General features: G+C 53.9%; 2 protein-coding genes across 2 annotated transcripts in view; one reads left to right on the top strand and one right to left on the bottom strand.

Annotated features, from left to right (window-relative positions):
* The first annotated feature begins 785 nt into the window (after window positions 1-785).
* On the top strand, window positions 786-14,933 carry CYP11A1 (cytochrome P450 family 11 subfamily A member 1). The gene is made up of 9 exons (XM_067543225.1): window positions 786-1,075; window positions 4,476-4,631; window positions 5,394-5,593; window positions 6,637-6,840; window positions 7,516-7,676; window positions 8,445-8,611; window positions 11,409-11,487; window positions 12,453-12,644; window positions 14,467-14,933. Exons 1-9 carry the CDS (start codon window positions 786-788, stop codon window positions 14,587-14,589), a joined length of 1,572 nt encoding a protein of 523 aa, XP_067399326.1. The 3' UTR covers window positions 14,590-14,933.
* Window positions 14,934-18,479: 3,546 nt separating this feature from the next.
* Window positions 18,480-24,765, bottom strand: part of CCDC33 (coiled-coil domain containing 33) — a 206,856-nt gene continuing 200,570 nt past the window's right edge. The window contains exons 20-24 of the mRNA XM_067543215.1: window positions 22,030-22,102; window positions 21,407-21,528; window positions 20,866-20,952; window positions 19,761-19,877; window positions 18,480-18,958 (exon numbers count right to left, since the gene is read on the bottom strand). Coding sequence (XP_067399316.1) covers window positions 18,896-18,958; window positions 19,761-19,877; window positions 20,866-20,952; window positions 21,407-21,528; window positions 22,030-22,102 — 462 coding nt within the window. The 3' untranslated portion in view covers window positions 18,480-18,895. The remainder of the gene's footprint in view (window positions 18,959-19,760; window positions 19,878-20,865; window positions 20,953-21,406; window positions 21,529-22,029; window positions 22,103-24,765) is intronic.

Here is a 24,765-nt window from a genome sequence, read left to right as displayed (position 1 = left end):
TGCGTGAGTTCCATTTTTATTCGCATAGTATCCCTTGGGGAAAGCAGTGTTTCCTAGCAGGCAGAGCACTGGATTGGCAGTCAGGAGATTGGGATCTATTTCTAGTTCTGCCCCTGGCCTGCTGGGTTAGATCACCTCTCAGCGCCTCATTTAACCCCTTTGTAAATGGGGTTAACAATACTGACCTCCTTTGTAAGGTGCTTTGCGATCTATTGATTAAAAGTGCTAGATAAGAGGTAGATGGTGGTGTTAGTTTGAATCAGACAATAAATATATAGTGCTTTGATTTCAATGGACGTTACGAATCTACATGGTTTTGAGGATCTGGGTCATGGTCTTTGTGCTGTGCTCCCTCCTCCTTCCCCCAAACATGTATCCAACCCCCTTCCAGGAAACCCTACCAAAACAAGCTCACCAGCATTGTTGGAACAACAAAGATTAGGGTTGGCATGCTGATCTGAACCAACTTTCTACCCATTGCAAAGAAATGCATTCCTGAACTTCTCACTGGGCAGTGGGAGCAGCCAGCCATGTCCACTCCCCACCTCAGCCCCCGTTACTCCAGCATGCCTAGGGGCGGATGCTGCACTATCATTCCACGGCCATTCCTGTAACCTTCAGAGTAATTGGAGGCAAGGACTGCAGGCAGTGATTCAACTGGCCAGCTCGTATCCTTGGCAGAGTGCGTGTTAGTATAAGAGCAAGGCTCTTGGAGCTTGAGCCAGTCTGCAGGAATTTTCCCTCACAAGGTGACTCCTGGGTTTCGCTCTGCCTTCCCTGGGGCCATGTTAGCCAGGGGTGGCTTGCGTTTGCCAGCTTTAGCCCATCCCAGCAGCCTGTGGACCCTCTCTCCCACCGAGGACACCCAGGCCCCCGGCTACCGCAGGGCTTACATGGCCTCTGGTGAGGTGTACCCTCCCTCTCTCCAAGGGAGGCTGGCCCGACCCTTCAGCGAGCTCCCAGGCAACTGGAAAACAGGCTGGCTCAACCTCTATCACTTCTGGCAGGAGGGCGGCTTCCACAACGTCCACAACATCATGGTCCACAAGTTCCAGAAGTTTGGACCCATTTACAGGTAAGAAGGGCAGCAGCAGTTCCCCTTCTGCTCTGCACAGCCCTGCTGAGAGCAGCTCAATGGCATAAAAGAAAATGTCTAGATCCAGGTGTGCATAGGCAGGGTGTGGAGGTAACATGGTCTAGTAGGTAGGGCACTAGAGTGGGAGCCTGGAGACTTTGGTTCTCAGCACCTTCTGGGAGAATCTTATCCATCTGCCCCTCCATTTAGATCTGCTTTCATCTCTGTCCCACAGGGACCCAACTCCAGTTGTCTAAAGCGAAGGGCACTTTGTGGTCTTCTGGATTGGGCACTCAACTGGGACTGAGGCAACTTGGGTTCTAATCCCAGCTCTGGCACTGCCTTTGTGTCACAGTGGGCAAGTCACTCCCTCTCTTTGTGCCTCAGTTTCCCCTCCTACCCTTTGGCTATTGAGACGGTAAGCTCTTTGGGGCAGGCACTGTCTCTCAGTCTGTGTGCACACAATGCTTAGCACAGAGGGCCCCTGATTTCAGCTGGGGTCTGTGGGAGCAGGTCAGGTCTGAAAGCTCCTTCAGCAGTGGCTGGTCTGGACCAGATTTAGAGGTGACAGGAAGTCTTAGCTTTACCACAAGACCATCCTTCCACTCCACCTAGGAGCTCAGATGCCATGGGGATGGGCAGCAATACCAAACCCCAGTGTGTGAATATGTAACATCTCACAGTGTAATTCCACTCTGGAATTGCAGCACATGCCCAGCTCCACCATCAGGTAATATAACAGAGCAAGAGGTCCTTGATTTACCCTTCTATCAGCAGATCAAGACATGTGTGTTGTGTAACTGCACTGAGAAAGGCAATACGGGACAGAAGTAGCTATTTACATTGTTCGATACGTTTTCATTGCTGCTCTGATCCCGCGCCCTCGGCTGTCAGGATCTTTAAGACTCTAAAATAAACAACAAACTACTCTCCAAACTCTACTGAGTACAAGGCTCTTCAGCTAGCAAGTCAGGGCAGCTCTCCACATTGCAATGGAGCTGTGCCCATTTACACCGGCTGAGGAGCTGGCCTTGTATTTTTAATCTCAAGGTTTTGTTTCCACCAGTAGTTCTCTAGTCCAGGGCTTATTTTAGTCTCATGGGCCCAAATTCACACCCAGACTACCCCCATTAGGCCTATGGATTCGTCCCACTGCTTCGTATATCTGCCATACAGCCGGGGGTAGTTTTGTCTGCATTCTTTAGCTGGACTCGGTGCCCGTTGGAAGCAATAGGTGTTTTGCCTGGGTAACTAGGGCCTGATCTTGGGTGGTGCTGATCTCCGACAATTGCCATTGGTTTGGAGTGGCAGCTGTCAGCAGTTCCCAGGATCAGGCCCCAAGGAAGGCCATCTGGGGAGGCCCTATGGAACACTGTGCTGTGCGTGTGATGTAGTTTAGAAGACAGATTGTGGTTGGATGTTCAAGGGAAGCTGCCCCTTGCGCTTCGGCCCTGGGGACAGCCACAGATAATCCTTGCATGATCCATGAGGTTGTGGTGGGGAAAATGGAAGGTGCAACCAAGGCTCTGTGCCAATCAGAGGGGCTGAGCCAGCGTGGAGGTGAAATAGATACTGCCTCTTTAAATGGGTGGCAGAGCTCCAGGGGCACTGCTGGCTGAGTGCTGACTGCAGCACACCCCTGCTGCCCCACACAGACTCAGGCTGTGGGTCCAAAGCCACAATGCAGCCTGCAGTATTTAGCACCACATCTGCTCAAAGTCCTCACTGTGCGCAGACCGGACGTGCCCTTTCCCACGCTGATCACCCCTGGCTCGCACTGAGGTACAGCCCCAGAGCAGACGCACCACTGACCCGAGGTAGCGCAAGATGTCGAGGCGCATTCACAGATTAAGCTTCACTGTCTCCCTGTGAGGCAGGTAACGTCTTACCCTCGCTTTACAGATGGGGAAACTGAGGCATAGGAAGGTTAAGGCCAGCGTTTTCAAAAGTGGGGACTTCTTCCAAAGGGGTTGAAGCTTGACATCAAAGCTTCACGCAGGGCAGCCAGGTAACTGATACTTTGGGTTGGTGCAAGTGCTCCTAGGACATGGTTCTGGGCAACTCATTGTCTTCAGGCAGAAGAGGAAGGATGGTCCAGTGGTCAGGGTTCTAGTGGGGGACGCTGGTGACCTATGGTCCTGCTCTGTCACAGACGTCACACGTGACCATGGGCAGTTCACTCAGGCCCAGATCTGTGTTGTTATTTAGGCATTGCTGCGCTCTGCGTTGCAGCACCCTAATTTATTTAGGAGCCAAAAGGTATCTCCTTAGGAGCCAAATTCCCATTGAAAACCAATGGGATTTATACTCTTAGGTGCCTAAATCACTTTTCAAAATGAGATGTAGGCTGCTCAACCAGTAAGGCATTGAAGGCTGAGCACACCGAGGCCTCAGTATCTTTATTAGGATGCTATGCCAATGTATGACATCAAGAAAGGACAATCAACTGACCAAAATGGCTAGCAAAAACTCTCCCAGCGGGTATGGCTGGAAGCCCCTTCCTTGGGGCTATCTCTGTACTGGCCAGGAGACCGCAGATCATTCAGGCTAATCATTGCCATGTCTAACTCCTGTGGTGGCCACTTTTGTCCAAGGACAGCAAGCAAAAGCAACAAACATTAAACTAAACTATGAACTAAACAAACCTCAGGACACCCCTAGGAGGGAGGGAAATATTATGAGTGTTCTTATTCTACAGAGTCAGGGGAAGGGGGCATGACTTGCAGTCAGTAACAAAAGCCAGTTCTCCCGGCTGTCACTCCCATACACGAACTGCTAACCAAACGCAGAGGTATTAAAACCATAGGGGAAGAGCCCTCTTGGGGCATCACGTGCAGTCTCCAGTCATAATCCCGTATTTAATATAAAGCACTTCTTAAGGGCTGGTCCAAAGCCCTTTGGAGTCAGAATGGCTAAGTGATTTAGGAGCATCTGTCCTATTGGAAGTCAATGGGATTTGTGCTGCTAAGTCATATAGGTGCTGCTGAAAATCCCATCCTTTGAGCGTCACATATGAGCGATTACGCATGTTATTTAGGTCATGATAAGAGTTTTTATAGTGGCCCATTGTTCACATACAACATGTGACTAAGGGCAACTGAAATGGGCATGTTTTAGACATTTCAGACAGGGCCTGATCCAGAATCCATTGGTGGCAGTGGAAAGATTTCACTGAATTTTGGATTAGGCCCATCGTTTTGATCAGCAGCCAAACATTTAGGTGCATCATCGATGTTGAACAGAGGCTCCGGGCCTTGTGAGGTCCCCCCATTGCTCCCAGAGGTACTGCGTAAGTCAATTACCACCCCCGTGCCACTCAGCCATTATCAGGGCAACAAGTGGGGTTTTCTTCAGGGCTCTTTGCTTGTGGGAGTGTCCTGACCTCTGTCAAATGTCACAGGGAGAAACTTGGCCTCTACGAGAGCGTGAATATCATTAACCCTGAAGATGCTGCTACACTCTTTAAATCAGAGGGCACCTACCCAGAGAGGTTCATGGTGCCACCTTGGGTGGCCTACCGTGACTTCCGCAACAAGCCGTATGGAGTGCTTCTCAAGTGAGTACGGAGCCCTTTCCTAGGGCTGCCAAAGGGTATGCTGGGGCCCTTTCCCCAGGGCCTCTTCTGACCCTCACTTCAGGCCAAGTAAAGAGGAACTCGGGAAAGAAATGAGCCTTCCCAAGGTAGAGTCAATGGAGAAGTGTGTGGGGGGGTTCTTTTCTAAGGACAAAGGTAGCTGGTCGCTTTCTCTGGGGATCTAAGGAGAGAGGAGCTGTCGCACGACATGAGAAGAGGAGCATTGTCCTAATGATGCCTCTGAATTCAGAGCATCAGTTGGGTTGAGAAGTGGGGTAGTGCCTAATTCTTAGGTGACAGTCTGAGGCTCTGGTGAATCAGGTAGGCTTACCGGTAGTAGAGAGGCAGGTCTGGGCTCTAACTGGGGCACATGCCAACCTGCCCTTCCTGGAAACCCTCCTTGATCCCTGGCTTGCACTCTCCATGCAACTTCCTTCCCTGCAGCTAGGCCCCGCATGACTGTCAAGCCGGAATCCAGCAAGGGGGAGGTTTGGCCTGGGGCATGTGACTCAAGGTATGGGAGTGAATTCACATGGGTGCAGACCAGCCAGGCCATGGCAGCTGGATAGGAAGCGGTGGGTGCCACCCAGGGAAAGCCAGTCCGTGCTGCGGAGGGTGGGAAAGGTGGGTAAAGGCTGGGTGTTGGGGGGAGGAATGGGCAGCGGGTTATACTGTCCTCCGTGCTGAAAGGGGGGACGTGCCAGGATCACAGCGAGGCGAGTGATCTTCCTTTGATTTTCCCAGGAAGGGAGAGGCCTGGCGCTCCGACCGCCTGGTTCTCAACAAAGAGGCGCTCTCCCTGCAGGTGATCGACTGCTTTGTGCCCCTGCTGAATGAGGTGGGCGAGGACTTTGTCAAGAGGGTCCGAGTCCAGATTGAGAAGAGTGGCCGGGGGAGGTGGACGGCCAACCTGACCAATGAGCTGTTCCGCTTCGCACTGGAGTGTGAGTGGGCTCGGCTGGCATGCTGCCCGGGGGCTTTCACTGGCTCAGTGGGGGTGTCTGGGGCGGGGGGAAGCAGAGAAAAGCCCTGCTGGGCCCAGTTTGTTTGCACTAGTGAATTAGGGAGCGTGGTGGTGGATATTTGGCCTAGAAGGCAACTGCAGGAGGTGCAAAATCACCCTCTCTGCTTAGGACATCTGTTTGGCTGAGCACCCAAGTGTACTTCAGCTACATCTCTCCAGCGGGGGTTAGAGCCAATCAGCATCTAGCCTGTTGCCATAGACGGCAACTGGAGGTTCTGCAGGGACCAATTAGAACCTCTCTGCCCTCCATGCCTGAGCATCTTGCGGATGAAATCTATTTATCTGACCAGGCCTGCAGCTGGTGTAAATCACCACAGCTCCACTGAAGTCAATGAAAATACGCCAGTTTATACCAGTTGAACAGCTGGGCCCTGAATTGTGTCTCTAGCCACTCACAGCACTTTCCCCAAGAATAGAGGTGGTGGCTCCAGCATCCTGGCCACATTGCAGCTGGCATCTCCTGCCTCACAAAACTCTCCCTGCAGCCTCACTGTATGCATTGCTCTTCCTTCCCGGCCTGAGCTGGTGTGCAGTGTCTGCTGGCCCCAAACACTGCCCTTGCACCCAGAGGTGGCTGCATTTCAGTCCTAGATACTGTGGTGGTTGATGCTATATGATGACAAATATGTTAGTGCTAGAACAGAGATCGGTAGACAGGGTCCCTTTCTGAAGTGAAGGCCTTGGGATGATGTTAGATAAGAGACACTGTATATTATTACACTCAATTACAATAACAAAGAACATTGGGTTGTAAACCCAAACACTTAAAAACTAGGAAACTCCAGATTTCCGGTTGCTTGTGCATCCTCATTAGGCAGCACCAGCAGCCCTGCATATAAACACCCTGTGCAATGGGGGTGCTTGTGGCCAATGGCCTCAGAGCACCCGGAGTGACATGCTGAGGGATGCTGGAAGGTTCGGGTCACCCACGTGCATTAACCATTATTTCTCTTGCCCCTGCAGCCGTGTGCAACGTCCTGTACGGAGCACGCCTTGGGCTCCTGCAGGACATCATTGATCCCGAGGCCCAGAAATTCATCGATGCTGTGACCCTGATGTTCCACACCACCTCGCCCATGCTCTACATCCCGCCCAGTCTGCTCCGCAGGATCAGCTCCAAGACCTGGCGGGACCATGTGCAGGCCTGGGATGTGATCTTCATGCATGGTGAGAGCTCATGCTCACTGCTGCAGAGTTCTCCTTCCTCTTAGAGCAAGGCTGGTGGCTGGAGCCTTCCTGGTGCCATGTGGCAGGGCCAGGCTCAGGTCCCGGGCTCAGCACCGTACTGCCAGGGCCGAGGAGGTGTGGGAGCATCACGGAAGGAAAAGGATGGATTTGCACAACAAGTAGCTCCTGCTGCTCATAGGAGGGAGTGACTATGGAGAGATACATGCTCTGGTATACTGAGGTGTTGCCAGGGCTAGTAGATGGAGGGCAGCAGGACTAGCTGTGCTGGAGGGGCTGGTGGGGTGTCCTCTGGTGCAGGAGGGATCCCTCAAGAAGCTGCAGTTGTGGACACTCTAGGAAAGCTGCGAAGTGTCAGGAAAGTGCAGGATTCCCCCCACTGCCCTGGGGACCCAGATTCTAGCCAGGCCTGGCCAGTCTGGGTAAGCCCAATGCTCTGTCCCATGGAAAAGCCTCACAGCTTTCGGATGGGGCTGGTGAGGTCCTTTGGCTTAAAAGATGCCATCAAAAACCCAGGCTGTCCCAGCACCGTAGCACCCTCAGGGGACTCAGGGCTCAGAGGTGGGGTAGTGTGACCTGGGGAGTGGGAGGAGGGCTGGGCCCTCACAGCTCTACTGCCAGGTGCAGAACGTGCAGCTTTGCTTCCTCTCTCCCCAGCTGACAAGTGCATTCAGACCATCTACCGAGAGCTCCGCCTGAACCGGAAGAGCACCAAGGAATACACCGGCATCCTGTCCAGCCTCTTAGTGCAGGACAAGCTGCACATCGATGACATCAAAGCCAGCGTGACAGAGATGATGGCCGGAGGGGTGGACACAGTAAGGATGAACCTCAGGGGATGCTGTGGTGGCGATATTACAATATATGCTGTGTACTAGAAGGCTTAGGGGAGAGCGTCCATTATCACCATTAGAATATAAGAACGGCCAGACTGGGTCAGACCAATGGCCCATCCAGCCCAGCATCCTGTCTTCCGACAGTGGCCAATGCCAGGTGCCACAGAGGGAATGAACAGAACAGACAATTATCCAGTGAGCCATCCTGTCAGCCATTCCCAGCCTCTGGCAAACAGAGGCGAGGGACACTTCCGGAGCATAGTTTTGCATGGAGCTGGCATTTTACTAAGGGGCAATGAGGTCTCTTCCAATCCTAATCTTCTGTGATTCTATGATGGCATCTCATATAGTTCATATCTTCCCTGTTTTCATATCCTGGGGCTGGCACCGTCTGATGCCATAAGTGCCCCCAGCCGACCTTCCCACACTGCTCCTCCAGGGAGGATGCTCCTGGTAGAGAATGGTTCGTGGTGAGAGCTTGGAACTGAAGTTCTGGCAGCTGGGTGCCTCACTCCCATAGGTGCCTCTAAAAGCCCCAGCCCATAACACTTCATGGACACAGGGGCTCTTCTCTGAGCAGCTCAAGGTGCTTTAATGAAGTGAAATAAGCCACACAACCCCTTGTCAAGCAGGGAAACTGAGGCACAGAGAGGCGACATAGCATGCACGGGTCACCCAGAGAGCAGCATCCCTCGGGTCAGAACCCAGCTGGTGTTGAGTTCTAGGCCTTTCCCTTGTGCCTTGCTCTAGACCTCCATGACCCTCCAGTGGGCCATGTTTGAGCTGGCTCGCTCGCCAGCGGTGCAGGAGCAGCTGCGGGCGGAGATCTTTGCGGCCAGACGGGCAGCCCAGGGCGATGTGTTGAAGATGTTGAAATCCATCCAGCTGCTCAAAGCTGCTATCAAGGAAACGCTCAGGTGAGGAGTTTTCCTTTCCAGGATATTGTAATCAGTTCCCCAACCCTTTCTGCCCAGACATGGGTCCACAGATGCCTGGCTTCTCTCCATGGGACTCCAGCCTGGCACTGGGGGACTCTACAGCCCCCCCCCCCAGAATCTGAGCACTGGAGCTGCAGTTTTTTTATGAGTGTCTCCCTCGAATAGCTCGTACTCTTAGACGATAACAGCCCCCTATTTAATCACTTATGGAGCTACCACCCTAGTTCTAGTGGGAGGGTCCTGGTTCTCTCCCAGCATGGTGTAGCATCTATGGCTTAGCAAAGTGGACACATTTTGAGAGAAACTGATGCAAAGGCTGGTAAATTTGCCTCCTTGAAGGGCAATTAACTGAGCACTACAGAACAGCAGGGAAATGTCAGTCCTTGCAAAAGAATACCTTCTCCGCATTGGGAGATTCCACCCCCCTGCCCACCCCCCGTGATTTCTGTATCAGATCAGGCCTGGCTACAGAGCTTCCATCAGAGCGAAAGAGAGCCAAGAGACGTGTTCTCTTTAAGATGCTTCAGTGTCGGCTAGGTGTACTGTTACGAGCTCTGGTAAGGGATATTACGCACAGTGCCACTTAGCAACTGAACACTAGAGAACAATCTTAGCAACCCAGCCACGAGTGAGGATACCACAAAGCTGCTCCTATGTGTGATGAGCAACTTCCTTGACCCCTCCATGACCCGCTTCACCCTTGCATAGGAGACGCACGGTGCCTCCGCCGCTCTGGAGGCGTTCTGGGCCTGTGGTTCAAGGGGAAGGGGCGTTCTGGTCTTTGTTTGCAAGCTTCCCCGCTGCTTCCTCTTCTCGCAGAATCTTTCATACCAGGCACTGGAGAAACTTTCAAAAAATAGCACCAGCGCTAATTCATTCCAACGGCGTGGTAAGCAACGTGACAGGCCACCCCTGGCTCATCCCAAACCACGGCTGGCTCCAGGCAGGTGCACAGAGCAAAGGGGATTCTTGGCCAGCACTCCTTTTAGACAGGGTCCCCCCGCAAGTCACTTGGAGCACAGCCCGTCAGGCCGCCCTTCCCCCCCCGAATGCTCTAGCAGGGCCCTAGCCCCCCACGCAAGGTCTGGGAAGCTGCTCTCTGCCCCAGCCAGACCTGGGCTCTTCCCTTTTAACACCTCCAGCCAAACCAGACGCCTGTCGCCGGTATAGCAGGATAGGGCTCACTCCGTCCACAGCAGCTTGTTAACCCTTTCCTGGACAGCATGGGGTGTGTATAGCCCGTCACAAACAAGAGCTCCATGGCCTGGCTTACCAGCGGTGGGGCTGCTAACAGCAGGAGCGGGATGGCCTGGGGATTCTTGGGGTGAGCAGGGCCCAAGCATCATTTTGTCAGGCCCAGTACAAACGTGTAACACGCCCCCCCTCCCCCTCCCCACAATCCCTCCCCCCACACATACAATCTCCCAAGCCATGAAAAAAGTCTGAATTCTGATATGACTGTCGCTTAGTCCACATTGCTGGAAAAGGCCCCCCTCCCCCGCTATTTTTGTGTACCGTAAGCCCCAGCCTGAGGCCGACACCTTTGCTGACTGTTTGGTCATTACAAAGGTTTTCTAGCCTGTCAGCATCTAGATCTTGTTCATCTGCTTCCCGCGTCAGTCTATTGCCGGCTGCAGACGGGCCGTGTCTGGTCTGAAAGGCTGGAGGAGAGATCGGTGTCCTTCAGCTTCTTTAGTTCCTTTCTTCTACCGCCTTGCCTTTCTGGCTGCCTGACTGGTATTTATAGGCACCACCAGTATGGGTGTGTGTGTGTGTGTGTGTGTGTGTGTGTGTGTGTGTGACTGGGAGTGAATTAGGCACCACCAGTATGGGGTGTGTGTGACTGGGAGTGAATTAGGCACCACCAGTATGGGGGGAGGGGTGTGACTGGGAGTGAATTAGGCACCATCAGTATGGGGGGAGGGGTGTGACTGGGAGTGAATTAGGCACCATCAGTATGGGGGGAGGGGTGTGACTGGGAGTGAATTAGGCACCACCAGTACGGGGGGGTGTGCTACTGGGAGTGAATTAGGCATTTACTCACCTAGGTTTGGGCCTGCAAATCCTACCAGGAGACGCAACAGCACTGGCTCCCACTGCCTGAGCACTGGCTGCTTTGCTTTGCCCCGCCCCTCCCGCCAGCTGTCCCGCCCCTGCCTGGGCACAGGAACTCTGGGGCGGGTAGTTCCTGGTCTTGCTCTGCTGGAGCATGGCACACAGAGGAGCAGGAATCTGTCTCAGTCTCACAGGACAAGCCCTAGTGTAAGTGCACACACACACACACACACACACACTGCTCTAGAGAAGCCCTAGTGTAAGTGCACACACACACACACACACACACACACTCTGCTCTAGAGAAGGGCCGGGGCTGGGCCAGCAGCCCAGCAACTCCCTCTTCACAGTGTTGCCTGGGACGGCTGGACCATGGCTTGGGATTGGCTCCAGCGCATCTCCCAGGCTCTGGACAATGGACACCTAGCTACCTTTCTACAAATACCCTCAGGCAGGATCTTCACTTTAGCCTCCATTTTTTCCTCATGGTAATGGGGGTTGCAGCAGCCTGGGCCGGGCCCCCCAGAGTTTCCGGGCCCCAGTAAAGTGTACCCTTCCCCCTCCCCCCGCCACGTGGGGGCCCTGTGGGTGAGCGCTTATCTTCAGATCAGGCGGCTGGGCTCACGCACAGCTCGGAGTGGGTATATTTTGCCCATTGTGACAATATCAACTGTACATGAGTGCTGAATACATCCCTCTCTGGTGCCCCCTCCTCCTGCAGGCTGCATCCGGTGGCGGTGACACTGCAGAGATACACAACGCAGGAGATTATCCTCCAGGACTATCTCATTCCCACCAAGGTGAGCTTTCCACCGACTCAGTCAGCAGCCAGGCAGCTGTGGCACTTTGGCTTTTGGCGTAACGTGTCCCACCGTTGCAGCTTCTGGTGCCTCTTGGCTTAGAGCAAAGGCTCCAGCCCCAGCTAAGGGAAGACTGTAGTTAAGCAGTGTTTAAAAACTTGCTTCTGGCTCACCAGGATTGTACCCTGCTGGGGCTAGTCAACGAGGTCAGTGCTGGAGCACGTTAGTACGGCATTTCAGAAGAAAGAAGCTGCACCCAATCCAAGGGCCCGCACCCAGGTCCATCCAAACTGGCTGGCTATGTTAGGGGCTGGGAGTCTGGGCTGACCATAGAACTCACAGCCTTCCGGTGGGTGGCTTTAAATGACCTTTGCGCCCACCTGCTGCTCTGCAGGCAGGAGTGTCTGCCAGCCCAAGGGACTGTGTAACCTACAGAAGCCTTCCTAGCTTGCCCCACAGAGTACTGCGCTGCCCAGAATCTCTTTGGCACAGCACGCTGACCCCCAGCCCTTCCCACGTCCTTCCATCACCATGCCAGCACTGAGTGCATCCTCCCCCACTGGATACTGCTGTGCCCGCTGCCCCTTTACCCAATGCAAACGGGTGTGGGGAGGGAGCTCACCCAGTGAGGAGAAGCCGTGGGTAGATCTGACGTCTGCACTCGGTCGTAAGAGCAGTTTAGATGGGGGCCAAAGAAAACAAGAGGGAACCGAGCATTCAGCTGGATGGTGTAGATGGAGTGAAAATCACACGGTGCGCCGTTAGTCAGGGGGGCTTTTCCCGAGGGCGGGCTGCCCACTGGACTGTGCATGTGGGGCTCTGCTTGTGGGTGTAAGGGCAGATGCTGCCCCCTCCTGTGACTGCAGTCGCCCCTGCCAGGCCCGAAGTCTGGCACAGCCCCTGTGGATGGCGGATGCTGTGGGGAGAGCAGCTAGCAGACCACTTACCTCTCCTTTCCTTTGCAGACACTAGTGCAGGTCGGAATTTATGCGCTGGGCCGGGATCCCCACTTCTTCCCCAAGCCAGAGCTGTTCGACCCCCAGAGGTGGCTGAAGACAGACTCTACATACTTCAAGGGGCTGGGCTTTGGCTTCGGGCCGCGTCAGTGTCTTGGCCGTCGGATCGCTGAGCTGGAGATGCAGCTCTTCCTGATCCATGTGAGTCTGATGCCTTCCTATCCCAGCAAAACCTCCGAATTGGCAAAGCCCCAGTCGCTGAGGCATGTGCCCGGCCGATGGCAGGGAAGGGGTTTGGGCAGCTGCACAGAGAACCAGGGAAACCTAGAGCTCTGTTGGGAAACAGAGTCCTAGGACGTCGGCTGGCTCCCTGGCTTGCACAAGCAGAATGAATGTTGCATGGGAGACGGTTGACATGACAAGGCTGAAAATTACGGTGATGGTGCATATAACAAGTGCCCTACAAGCTCTTTTCTCCCCCTGGTCCCACACTGGGCTCTGAGGCTGTGTCTACACCATACACTAAGCTGGGACTCTGTCTCAAGTTTGAGCCCAAGCCCCCCACCTTCCATCCACACACAAATCAGTCTGACTGGGGTCAGCAAGCACTTAGGACGCTGCTAGGAGGGTCAGTCTGAGTCTGAGCCCTGTTCAAGCCCTGACACGTTGCAGTGTGGATGCAGCTCAAGCCAACCTGAGTCAGACTGTCTGTGTAGTATGTCAGCATGGATGTGAGACCCAGTTCCCAGCAGTTGTAAACTCAGATTTACAACGCAGTGTGGATACTCAAGCCAGGTCCCACAGACGCTGCTTTACAATGCGGTGTAGACATACCCTGAGAGGCTGCAGGCTTCCTGCTAGAAGCATGTAAAGGTTAGCAACAAATCTCCAAAACCAGTTGAGTGCTAGCCAAAGATCCAGGCTCAATTCTCTGCCCTGTCACACATTGCCTGTATGACCTTGGGCAAGTCACTTAACTGCTCTATGGCTCAATTTCCTCATCTGTACAATGGAGATAATAACCACCGCCCAGGGGTGTGTGAGGATGAGTACATTAAAGAATTTGAGATGCCTGGACACACCGGTGATGGGGGCCAGGTAAGGACCTTAGGTAGTTGTAAGAGTAATAATATTTCATGATAAATTTAAAAATGATCCCCTAAAAAAACTAGCTAAGGGCCTGAGCTTTCCTCTGGCCGATGAGCCCCTTTCCCCAGTGAAAAGTGGCTTCCTAGTGCAGGCTTCTCAAGTCAGATGGTTTGTTTTATGGGAGATCACAGAGAACTTCTGCCAGTTTTCTTGAATTTCATGGAAAAAGGCAAAACTGGAGGGGTACAAAATCATCCCCAACTGAGCAACATTTGGGTGTGCACCTCATCTCCTGCACAATGGAGCATGCATGGGCAAAGAGCAAACACCATCCGGTGCAATGAACACAAAGACATTTAAAGAATGTCCAGCCCCAACGTCAACAGGGTTTCCGTCAGCCCAAGGCTAGGAGTCAGGTCATTTCACCATAGCTCCACAGTGGAGCTGCCCCAGGCTGCCTTCTTCCCACAGATCTCTCAGCTCATCCTCTGGTTGTCATGGCCAGCCATCTACGGACCCCCTGAACATCCTTCTCAGTGTAGCATAGTGGGAGGTAATACCACCCATCTCTCTCAGCCCTGCAAATCCCTGCACTAGGGTAGGTAACTCTAGACTGCCGAGAGGGCGAGAGTGACTTAGTGCAAAAAATTATTGCTCACAGGTTGAAAAAAATGGCCCATAGTGAGTGGAGACTGACGGTGTTATTATCTTCTGGCGGTCACTGGCTACTGCACCCCAAGGGAACACAGCTGTGCTCCAAGTGTAGTCACAAGTGGGGGCATTGGCAAAGCTGCTGGGGAGTTAAGGGGAGCGTGCACAGCATCTGATGTAGCCGCAGGGCAATGAGACCTTCCTTCCAGTACCTCACTGGCTGGAATAAGATGAGTTGGCATCTCTGCCAGATTTTCATTGTCTCCTTTGTCCTATTTCCCAGATGCTGGAGAACTTCAAGATAGAAACCAAGAGAGGAGTAGACATTGGTACCAAGTTTGACCTCATCCTGATCCCAGACAAACCAATACACCTCACATTACGGGCCCTGGACTCCCTGCCATGAACAGAACAGAAGCTGGCACTCCCCTTTGCTTCTGTGACCTGGCTGGGCCAATGGGTGATGGAGCCAACATCAGCCCATCCGGAGCTGGCTGCAGAACTAGCACCTGTGCCTGGGACAATCTGTACATTCCATTTCTGGCCTTGTGGAAATTTGTCTCTAGACATAGAAGTTAGACTCTAGTAAGGCAAAATGAATGGGGGTGGGGTGCACGCTCCAGGGCTCTAACCCTGACTTTGTCTGGCATTGGCTTTGCTCTGACCAACGCAAGGCAGCTGAGAGGGTCTCTAGCCTGGTCATAAAAATGTGCCTTTGTGATCAAATGTCTTCAGTGTTCAGGGCAAAGAAAAGCCTGTCCACAGTACAAGAGAAATGCTCATGCAGGTCCCTTGGCCTGCGGATCCCTGGAACACGAGCCCAAGCCCCAGGTAGGGAAGTGGCGAAAGGATCCAGATGTTTCAAGCAATCCCAATCTTCTGTGTTCAGGAGTGCTAACGGAGTCAGTCAACGTCACCCTGAGTGTGGCAGCGCAGTCAACACTGCCCTCCCCAGTGCGCTGGAATGGGAAGATGCCCATCAGCTTTCAACCACCCGAGTCATGGCCGTTGCGCAATTCTCCACAGGCACCACTGCTCTGCCTGTCTCCCACCATTGTGTTTGCCAGTACACTGCCTAGCTGGGAGAAATACAACGGGTTGCCCGTTTATAGCATCCTTCAGCTGAAGGGATGGCAGCTACTGGAGGTGTAGGTTTACCCGTGTCAGCTCTGATCCAGCTGGCATGCTAAAACCAGCAGGGGAGCCATGGCTGCCTGCGCACTGGCTTCAGCTAGCCCCCTGCATATGTACCTAGGGGTTCAGATGGGATTGTACGTGAGGCACCATGGCTATGCTGCTGTTTTCTGCCCACTAGCTGGATCAGAATCAGCTCACTGTGTCTACTCAGCCTGGAAATGGCACCTCCAGAGCCAGTGCAAACATACCCTGGGAAGTTCAAAAAGCCTTACACCTGTTCACAAATGTAGTCTCACAACCACTCCTGTTAGATAGGTCAGTCGCATTAGCCCCATTCTACAGACTGGGAACTGAGGCACAGAAGAATCACTTTTCATACGCTCAGTCTGCGATGGAGCTGGGATTAGAACTGAGATCATGCTCACCAGGCATTACAAGTCTCGGGTTAGTTTAATGCAAACTCAGGCCAGTTTCTGGTTTCAGACGGAAACCACCCAAACCCCGAGTCAAGCAGAGACCAGGCAAAATCTGGCATTTTTTGATGAGTTTTCCTTTGGATTTTCTAAATCCAAACCGCTAATGCAGGACATGCCAACCCTGGGAGAAAGGAAACCCACAAAAATGGTGCCTTACCACAAAGCTACTGATTTTCTTGTCATGCTCACTGCAATCCATTCAAGCATAACTGGAGGCCAGCAGCAAGAGCATGCTAATAATTTGACTCTAAGCACCTTCTAAACTCCTAGTCCTGGCCATTGGATTCTGCACCTAACATTTCTGCAGGCAGCTTCAACTGGAAGGCAGCGTTCCTCACTTTCAGGCCTAAACTTAAGCATGAAGCAACTACGTGTAGTGTTGCTGTGTGTTGTTAATCAGCGGATAACATCTACATCAAAGCTGGCTGCCTTTTGGAGGTGGAAACAGGAGCCAAATTCTGATCTCAGTTACACTCCCGCAGTTTCCCTTAACTTCAATGGAATTGCACCTGCTTGCCCCAGCAGTGAAAGCGACTCGCACATTGTATTTGCATTGCCAGGGTGTGGAGCGATTACATATGTCTTCAAGGGCAGGTGTGCCCATCAAGGTTCACCACTGAGTGATCTTTGTGGTTAGCTTTATGCAAGCCGCAGTCAATATAATGCCTGGTCCAAAGGCCCCCCCCCCCTCCCCCATGACAATACATTGTAGTGCAGGTTTGTGCCAATGTGTGAAAGAAGCATTGTGATGCTGGCTAGTCCCAATGGAGCTGTCAGGGAAACTACCACTGGCCTGGAACCCTTGTGTTAAAAATTGTCAGCACTGCTCTCTGCTTTCCATTTATTGGGATCACAAGGCCATTGCTGGTGATTTTTTTTCCCCAGTGACGACTCCTGTACTGGCTTCAAGGAAAATATTTAAGAAATTAGCATGAGCAAAACAGTATCTAGTGATGTTTGGTGGGGTGATGCTGTTCCAAGAACCACCCAAGGGCAAACAATAAATGTTTTAAGAAAAGATGGCCATCAAAAAATCCATGTGTGTCCCTTCCAGTGTATTACAGCCGGGGGAGGGGAGGCGGGGGTTTGCTACTGGAAGTGCACTCAGGAAAGGTTTGCATTCCTCCTGTCTTCTGGATGTCTGTGCAGCTGGAGGATATTCCCAGAGGGGCCTGGGATGTGTGGTCGAACTGCTGAAATGCTGAGGGTTAGCACCTGCTAACCTGCATGCTGTGCTCAGAGCTGGGCTGGAGGGAGGCAGCCCCTGCTGTCACCTGTCAGCAGAGTGCACACCGCCACACCCAAAGCAGGGGAACCGCAGGGGCTGTGCTGGTTGCCAGCTTGGCCGACACCGGGGACTGAACCAGGGAGCCAACAGCCCGAGTGCGAGCTGAGAGCTGGCCTGCCTCATTCCCTCTGCAGCTCGGGCTGAGGGGGCCACGCAGCACACGCCGACTGGGGGCTTACACCTGCTGTCAGCCGAACTGCAGGAGTGACCCCGGCTGCAAGGGGCTGGAGCTGTGTGTCTTCACACGAGCCCCTGCAGCCATGAGGAATGGCAGCCAGGGCAAAGGCACCTCCTGGCCACGTGCTGCTGCTCTCCTCCCAGTTCCCATCACTCGTGCTGGCCAGGCACCTGACTTGGGGGCTAAGCCTGGCCTGCTGGGCCTTTCCAGGGGTCAGAAGCACCCCCAGGGAAACTGTACTGGAGTCAGTGGGGTTACCCCAGGCGTGAACCTGGCCCATGCTTCCCCCGGAGGCGTAGGCGGGCAGAGGGCAGCAATGCGCCGTGTGCGCCGTGGACAGCTCCCCCACCTCTGAGGTAGCCGCTGGCACTAGCTCTCCGGCAGAGCTCCCTCCGCTGGATCACAAGCTCCGATTTCCTCCTGCGCTGTGGCTTGCCCGTGGGAGCCTGAGCTCAGTCTTCAAGGGATGCGCAGGCTGACGCTTTCTCACAGCCTGGCTCCCCACTCGCCATCCCAGCTAATCTGTGCCTGCCACCACGGGGAGTGGCCCATAGGGAAAGGGAACGCCAGCCTCTAAGAACAGCACATGGGTGGAGGGTGAAACTGATCCAGGTTGGGCCTTCAAGCATCTGCTGCTGACATGCTACGCAGCGAGCAGTGTGCCATCATAGCCAAGGAGAGTTCTTTACCCACCTCCCCAAAGAGACAGAGCCCCTCCACTGGGTGGGCAGTCAGTGCCATTGTTCCCTCCCCGCCAGCAATGCAGTGTCCCAGGACACTGCTGCCTAGGGGGAGAAGGCAGGGAAGGGAAGATGCAATGAGCCCAAAACCAGCTGCCAGCTTCTCATCTCAGGCGTGTCTACACTTCCACTTCTGTCGGTATAACTCATGTCACGCAGGGCTGTGAGAACCACCCCGAGTGACATGCCTGACACCACCGGGAACAGCAGTGTGGCCAGCGCTATGGCAGTGGGAGAGCTTCACTGGGGCTGGTTTAATTACGTCATAGCATAGAGCGGCTACACGAGACACCTCCTGGCGGCGCAGCTGCATTGGCATGGCTGTGCCGCTGTAAGCTTACTAGTGCAGATACGGCCTGCGTGTGCTTGGAACACAGCAGAAGTGATCACAGCAAAGACCAGCAAAAATCAACTGCTGAAAACACGCTGAAGGTCAAGCTACATTGTCTTGGAACCCTCGGAGGGGGAGATACGTAGAGGTGGTCATTTAATATGGGGAGGAGATGGGGCTCAGGGGGTTACCTCTTGGGGAGGGGATTTTTGTGCTGTTGTCCTGGACCATAGTCAAAGTCCCCAATGCCCAGCACCCGCTCTATGAAAGTACCCACAGCTGGCGCTTCTCCAAGCTCTGATCTAGGCTTCGCAGACTGAACCCTATCACAGACTGAACCCTATCACTTGGACACACGTCTGAGCTCTGACTGGCACAGGTATTTCCCATGGCCATCCAGTCTGCAGCAACAGCACTTGGGGGGGTGGCATCAAGCATTTAATAAAGATCTCCCGTAGAGCCCTAGGAGAGGTCTGTTCGGGGGGACAGCCTGCTGGACACCAGAGAGAACATTCCATAGTCTTTCCCCAGCGATGCCAGTAAATCCATCTTGCAGGAGATGCTATGGCAAAGGATCAAGCGTCTGGTGTCTCTTGATGTGTGTTGTGGGGTCTGGTGATGTCTTCTGTGTGGGAGAAGAGAATGAACATCAGGGGATATTCCTGAAATCTTAACCCCTCTGTCTCCCAGGTTCTGCTCAGTCTTACCCCTATCAACAAATGCAGCCACCCTACAAGGTTGGGAGGGCTTAGATGAAGGTCCTAGCCAAAGAGGAGGGACAGAGCCTCAGGGTGTGGAGCTCAGAGACTGCTGCTGCGGTCCAGGCATCACCTGGGCGGGCAGAGGAGCCCTGCGCTAACCCTGCCTCCCACAAACACTGCTAGGACACTGGGGTGACTCAGAAACTCGCTGTGAGCAGATTTTCCGGCACCAACATTTGACCAATGAGCTGCCTCTGTGGTACGGATGGGTGGAGTCAGCCCAAGAGTCCTTCCCACAGCAGAGGACGAGCTGGCTCTGGGGATCCACTCCCTCTTCGTCCACTCTGCCTTGCTCTGCCCGGTCCTCCTCTTCCTCCCCTCTCCTCCTGGAGGTGGGGGTGGGGAGCACGGTACTGAGCTAGTGCAAACCAAAAAGCCTTTCAGTCTGGATATGCTTGTGGGGAGGGAGGTTCCTTGCCGGTTTCCCGTGCCCTAGACAGAGTCCTGATCCCTTACAAGTCCCCTGTCCTGGCTGGCCATCAGTCCTTGGCTAGGAAAATTAGAAGGCCAGGAAGGTGGCTCCTATACCAGACAGATGGAGAGTGGCCACAGCAGAAGGGTGAGCAGCCGAGCACGGGAGGTGTCAGCCCTTTAGCTGAGTGAGCCCCACCCGCCCCCGCCTTGGTGCGCTCATGGCTCGGCCGGCACGGTGGGCATGTCACTGACCAGTGAGAAGTCATGCAGGATGGTGCTGGACGAGCGTCCGAAGCCGTGATCTTGCTCCAGGAGTCGGGTGCTGAGGTCCTGCTTCTCCCGCCCCCATTTCCTCGCAGACTCCTCCAGCTGGGAGGGAGAGAACAGATACTCGGCGCACTATGGTAGTGCTGCCCTGCCTGCCCTCGCGCCCCAGGTTTGCTCTCAAAGGGCAGGAGCCATCACAGCCTGCATGGCTCCCCACTCTGCTCCCCGCCACCTGGGAAGTGACCGTTGCAGCTCAGGCTGCTCACCTGTGGGCTCCCCAGCAAGCCCTACACTCCCCAGCGGGCTGTCTCCCATCACCTGTGCCCAGCCACATGCAACAAAGCACTGCTGGAGGGAGGGAAGCAGCAGCTGCTTGGAGAAGATGAAACACGGCACCTGGATACTGGATCTTTGAGACCACACCGGGGGTGTTCCTTCGAGGCCCATTTCCCCCCGCTAGTACTGATTTAGGGGCTTGCTAGACCCATGGGGCTGTGGGGCTGCCCCCAAATGATCACAGGGAAATGGCATTTGTGGGGAAGTCTGTGACAATGCCCAATGCCAGGAAGGCTGGTGGGCCAGGGGGCTTTCGGGCCCTGACACTGCCTGTCTGAGCTCCCCAAGGACTGGGCCTAGGCTAGGTCAGAAACCGACACTTCTCCCTCCCAGTTAGCTCCCGCGTGATGACAAGACTCGAGACTCTCTTCAGCAGCTGGCCCGTGACTGGGGACCTCCCGTCCACAAGAGTTACAGCTGACCAGCAACTGATCACCTTCAGGGCCAAGCACGAGAGCCAGCTCTTCGCCATCCCATAAAGCACAACAAGGCCTACCCTCCTCCGGGAAAGGAGCCAAGAAGAGAGACGGCTTTGTCTGCACTGAGCCACTGCTCCACTCAAGTATTAGCGTGGTGGTCAAGCGTATAGATACCCTGAAGGGAACACCAGTCCCTGCAGGCGCCCCACGCGGTGAGGCAGTGCTCAGGGTGCTCAGAGGCCATCATTCATGCCACAGGACCATCTTCTGGGTGCAGACTGGAGATGGGATGTGCACACTGGGGGAATGACCTGTGAGAAGGGCATGACAATTACCTGGCTTTCCAGGACATGGATGCGACCCTGAGCCTTCTCCAGCTTGGCCAGCAATGACAGCTTCTCAGAGTTGGTGGAGAACATATCCTGCAAGCAAACAGAGAACACAGCTTGGAAAAGAAAGCCAGCAAGTGAGGTGGAGAGACTCTAGCTCTCCAGCACAAAACAGGCTGCCTGTGACCCCTTTTCCCCGCCACTCCATGGAATCCAGATACTGGGGGTGCTGATGGGGGGAGGAAAAGCCACCAAGAGAGGCACTGAGCAGGTCCCAGATCTGAGGTGGCTGTGGCAAAATCAGCTATTCAAATACAATATAATATCACACTGCAGTAGTAGCTAGAGGCCCCAACCAGAGGTCAAGGCCCCATTGTGCCAGGCACTGTACAAACCCGTCAGCAGAAAAAGGCCCTGCCCCAAAGCACTTCTGACCCGATAAAGCAACCAATCTGCCAGGCACACTGTCCTCCGCATATAGCGAATCGCCCCCACTGGCAAACAAGGGACCCTCCCCATGACGCGGCCCCACACCGACCCGTCTCACCGGCAAGGCTTGCTGCTGCAGGATGATGGGGGAGGAGCGGCAGTGGGATCTGCCCAGCGCCTCCCGCAGTCTCACGTTTTCAGCTAGCAGGGTGGAGCAGAACGCCTTGGAGAAGCTGTCAGCTGGCGGAGAAGAGGAGAGAAGCCACTCAGCCCTCTGCTCCCTTCCATGCCCTTCCATACTTTCACTACCCACCCCCTGCCAGGGAGAGGCTGGGGAGCCCCGTTTATTTCACCTCTCCTTTGCCCTGCCAACCCGCCATGCTGGAATCGGAGCCTGGCTGTGACAGGAAAGCCCTCGACATAGCAAGGGGCTGGAGACCTTAGGCTTCCGTGCCTGGGAGCTCTGCACCCCCATTTCCCTTCCATGTGGCCAGACATCACGTTGAGTAGCTCCTTGATTGGTGCTACCCACCATAGAGCTGGTAAGGAAGGGAGAGGGTACGGCCCTGAACGCTGAGCCTCTCTGCGGGGTCCCCATGAGCTTCTCCTGCCGGCCTCCAGTGCTGTAACGTGGGCAGCTCCCCGCCCCTCTGCATCACTCAGGAACTGTCTGGCTCCCTCATAAAACAGGGCCCAGCCCAGCCCCATGGCTCTGACACGCGGAGAGAGGAGCGGATTTACTCAATGGTTGCTCACTGGTCCTAGCAGCCTCCGGCACCTTCTCCTCCAGTATGCGCTCCATCTTCTCAATCACCTTTGTGGAAAGCAGAGAGGTCAGTTCAGTGAAGAGGGGAGCTCCCATCACGTAGCCTTGCTGAGAGCTGGGGCCACGGCTAAGCTAGATGTGGGCTGTGGGGTTAGCACCTGGTCGCAAACAGGGGCTAAGCGTCTGGTCTGCCCAAGGCCCATTGCCTTTAACTCTTGCTACCCAGGCTGAGGGGAGTCTAGGCTAGCACCTGGCAAAGACTAGACTGTTAAAATGTGTTCGCTCGCACATGCTAATCTGGACAAGGCCGAGCTCTGCAACGCTGCTGCCAGCCTCCCCTCCCACCCAGCTTGCTGCACTGCCACACAGCTGGAGGAGACTGGGTGCAGGCCACAGATGATGGATCTCAAGTCCTTTAAGGGGGTGTTTACACTGCACACGGGCAGGTCTACACTTCAAATGCTGCCTTGGCACAGTGAAGATGCTACTAAGCTGACAGGGGAGCTTCTCCTGTCAGTGACGTTAATCCACCTCCGTGAGAGGCGGTAGCTATGTCAACGGAAAAAGTCATCCCATGGACATAGTGCTGTCTACTGCCAAGCTGGGTTGGTACAACTGCATCACTCAGGGGCATGCACTTTCTACGCTCCTGAGCGATGTCGCTGTACAGTGTAAGTTTGCGGTGTAGAACTGGTTTAAGCTGGGGCTCTGCCTCAGGTTTGAACCCAAGCCCCATTTCTGTCCATACACACATCAGTCTGCTGCAGGTCACTAAGCACTCCAGCCCTGGGTTCTGGGTTCCTGCTCGGCAGGTGGAGCAGAGCCTGAGTCCTGCTGTGACTCAGGTCCAAACCCTGTCATTTTGCAGTGTGGATGCAGCTCAACCCACAGAACTGAGGCAGAAGGGCTGAGCAGTGCAGTGTGGATGTGTTAGCATGGCTGTGAGACCCAGGTCCAGCAATTGTAAATCCAGATTTATAACGCAGTGTGCATGCTAAAGCACGGGCTTGGAAACACCGCATCAGCAGGCCCGTGTCCCAAAGATCTGGGCTTAGTGTGCAGTGCAAAAACCCTAAGAGAACAGGGCCTATGGGCGTCGGGCAAGGAGACTATTAGTCTGGGCATGGAATGTGGCTCTAGAGCGAATACAGACCCTGCAGCCTTCGACTTCCTCAGGGAGCTGATGGGCAGGATCCCCTGGGAGGCTAATATGAGGGGGAAAGGAATCCAAGAGAGCTGACTGTATTTTAAAGAGACCTTATTGAGGGCGTAGGAACAAACCATCCCGATGTGCAGAAAGAACAGCAAATATGGCAGGTGACCAGCTTGGCTTAACAAAGAAGTTTTCAGTGACATTAAACACAAAAAGGAAGGTTAAAAGAAGTGGAAGCTTGGGCAGATGACTAGGGAGGATTATAAAAATACTGCTCCAGCATGCAGGGGTGAAATCAGGAAGGCCAAAGCACAATTGGAGTTGCAGCGAGCAAGGGACGTGAAGGGAACAAGAAGGGTTTCTACAGGTACGTTAGCAACAAGAAGGTGGTCAGGGAAAGTGTGGGCCCCTTACAGAACGGGGGAGGCAACCTAGTGACAGATGATGTGGAAAAGCTGGAGTACTCAATGCCTTTTTTGCCTGTTTTCACAGACAAGGTCAGCTCCCAGATACTGCCCTGGGCTGCACAGAATGGGGAGGAGGTGAGCAGCCCTCAGTGGTGGAAGAACAGGTTCAGGACTATTTAGAAAAGCTGGACATGCACAAGTCCATGGGCCGGATGCAATGCATCTTAGGGTGCTGAGGGAGTTGGCTGATGCGATTGCAGAGCCATTGGCCATTATTTTTCAAAACCTGTGGCAATCAGTGGAGGTCCCTGATGACTGGAAAAAGGCAAATCTAGTGCCCATCTTCAAGAAAGGGAAGAAAGAGGATCCAGGGAACTACAGACTGGTCAGCCTCACCTCAGTACCTGGAAAAATCATGGAGCAGGTCTTCAAGGAATCCATTTTGAGGCACTTGGAGGAGAGGAAGATGATGAGGAACAGTCAACATGGACTGACCAAGGGCAAGTCATGCCTGACCAACCTGATTGCCTTCTATGATGAGATGACTGGCTCTATGGATATGGGGAAAGTGGTGGACCTGATATATCCTGACTTTAGCAAAGTTTTTATACAGCCTCCCACAGTATTCTTGCCAGTAGGTTAAAGAAGTATGGGTTAGATGAATGGACTATAAGGTGGATAGAAAGCTAATTGAGTATTGATTAACAGCTTGCTGTCTAGCTGACAGCCAATATTAAGGGGTTGGCCCTGGGCCAGTTTTGTTCAATGTCTTCATTAATGATCTGGAGGATGGGGTAGATTGCACCCTCAGCAAGTCTGCAGATGACACTAAGCTGGGGGGAGTGGTAGATACGCTGGAGGGCAGGGATAGGATACTGAGTGACCTAGACAAATTGGAGGATTGGGCCAAAAGAAATCTGATGAAGTTCAACAGGGACAATTGCAGAGTCCTGCCCTTAGAATGGAAGAATCCCATGCACAGCTACAGACTGGGGATTGACTGGCTAGGCAGCAGTTCTGCAGAAAAGGACCTGGGGGTTACAGAGAATAAGAAGCTGGATATGAGTCAGCAGTGTGCCCTGGTTGCTAAGAAGGCTAATGGCATATTGGGCTGCATTAGTAGGAGCACTGCCAGCAGATCGAGGGAAGTG

The sequence above is a fragment of the Emydura macquarii genome, unplaced genomic scaffold, assembly GCF_026122565.2.
Source record: "Emydura macquarii macquarii isolate MOO-44397 ecotype Brisbane River unplaced genomic scaffold, CSIRO-AGI_Emac_v2 contig_799, whole genome shotgun sequence".
NCBI classification, from domain to species: domain Eukaryota; kingdom Metazoa; phylum Chordata; order Testudines; family Chelidae; genus Emydura; species Emydura macquarii.
The sequence above is the reverse complement of the archived record's forward strand: the minus strand, read 5'-3'. Positions and strand labels throughout refer to the sequence as shown.

Bases quoted from the DNA above. Each gene is read 5' to 3' on its own strand.
- CYP11A1 (XM_067543225.1), top strand. From the start codon at position 786: ATGTTAGCCAGGGGTGGCTTGCGTTTGCCAGCTTTAGCCCATCCCAGC. The intron at 8,612-11,408 runs GTGAGGAGTTTT...CTCCTCCTGCAG, and splicing joins GCTATCAAGGAAACGCTCAG to GCTGCATCCGGTGGCGGTGA. The intron at 11,488-12,452 runs GTGAGCTTTCCA...TTTCCTTTGCAG, and splicing joins ACTATCTCATTCCCACCAAG to ACACTAGTGCAGGTCGGAAT.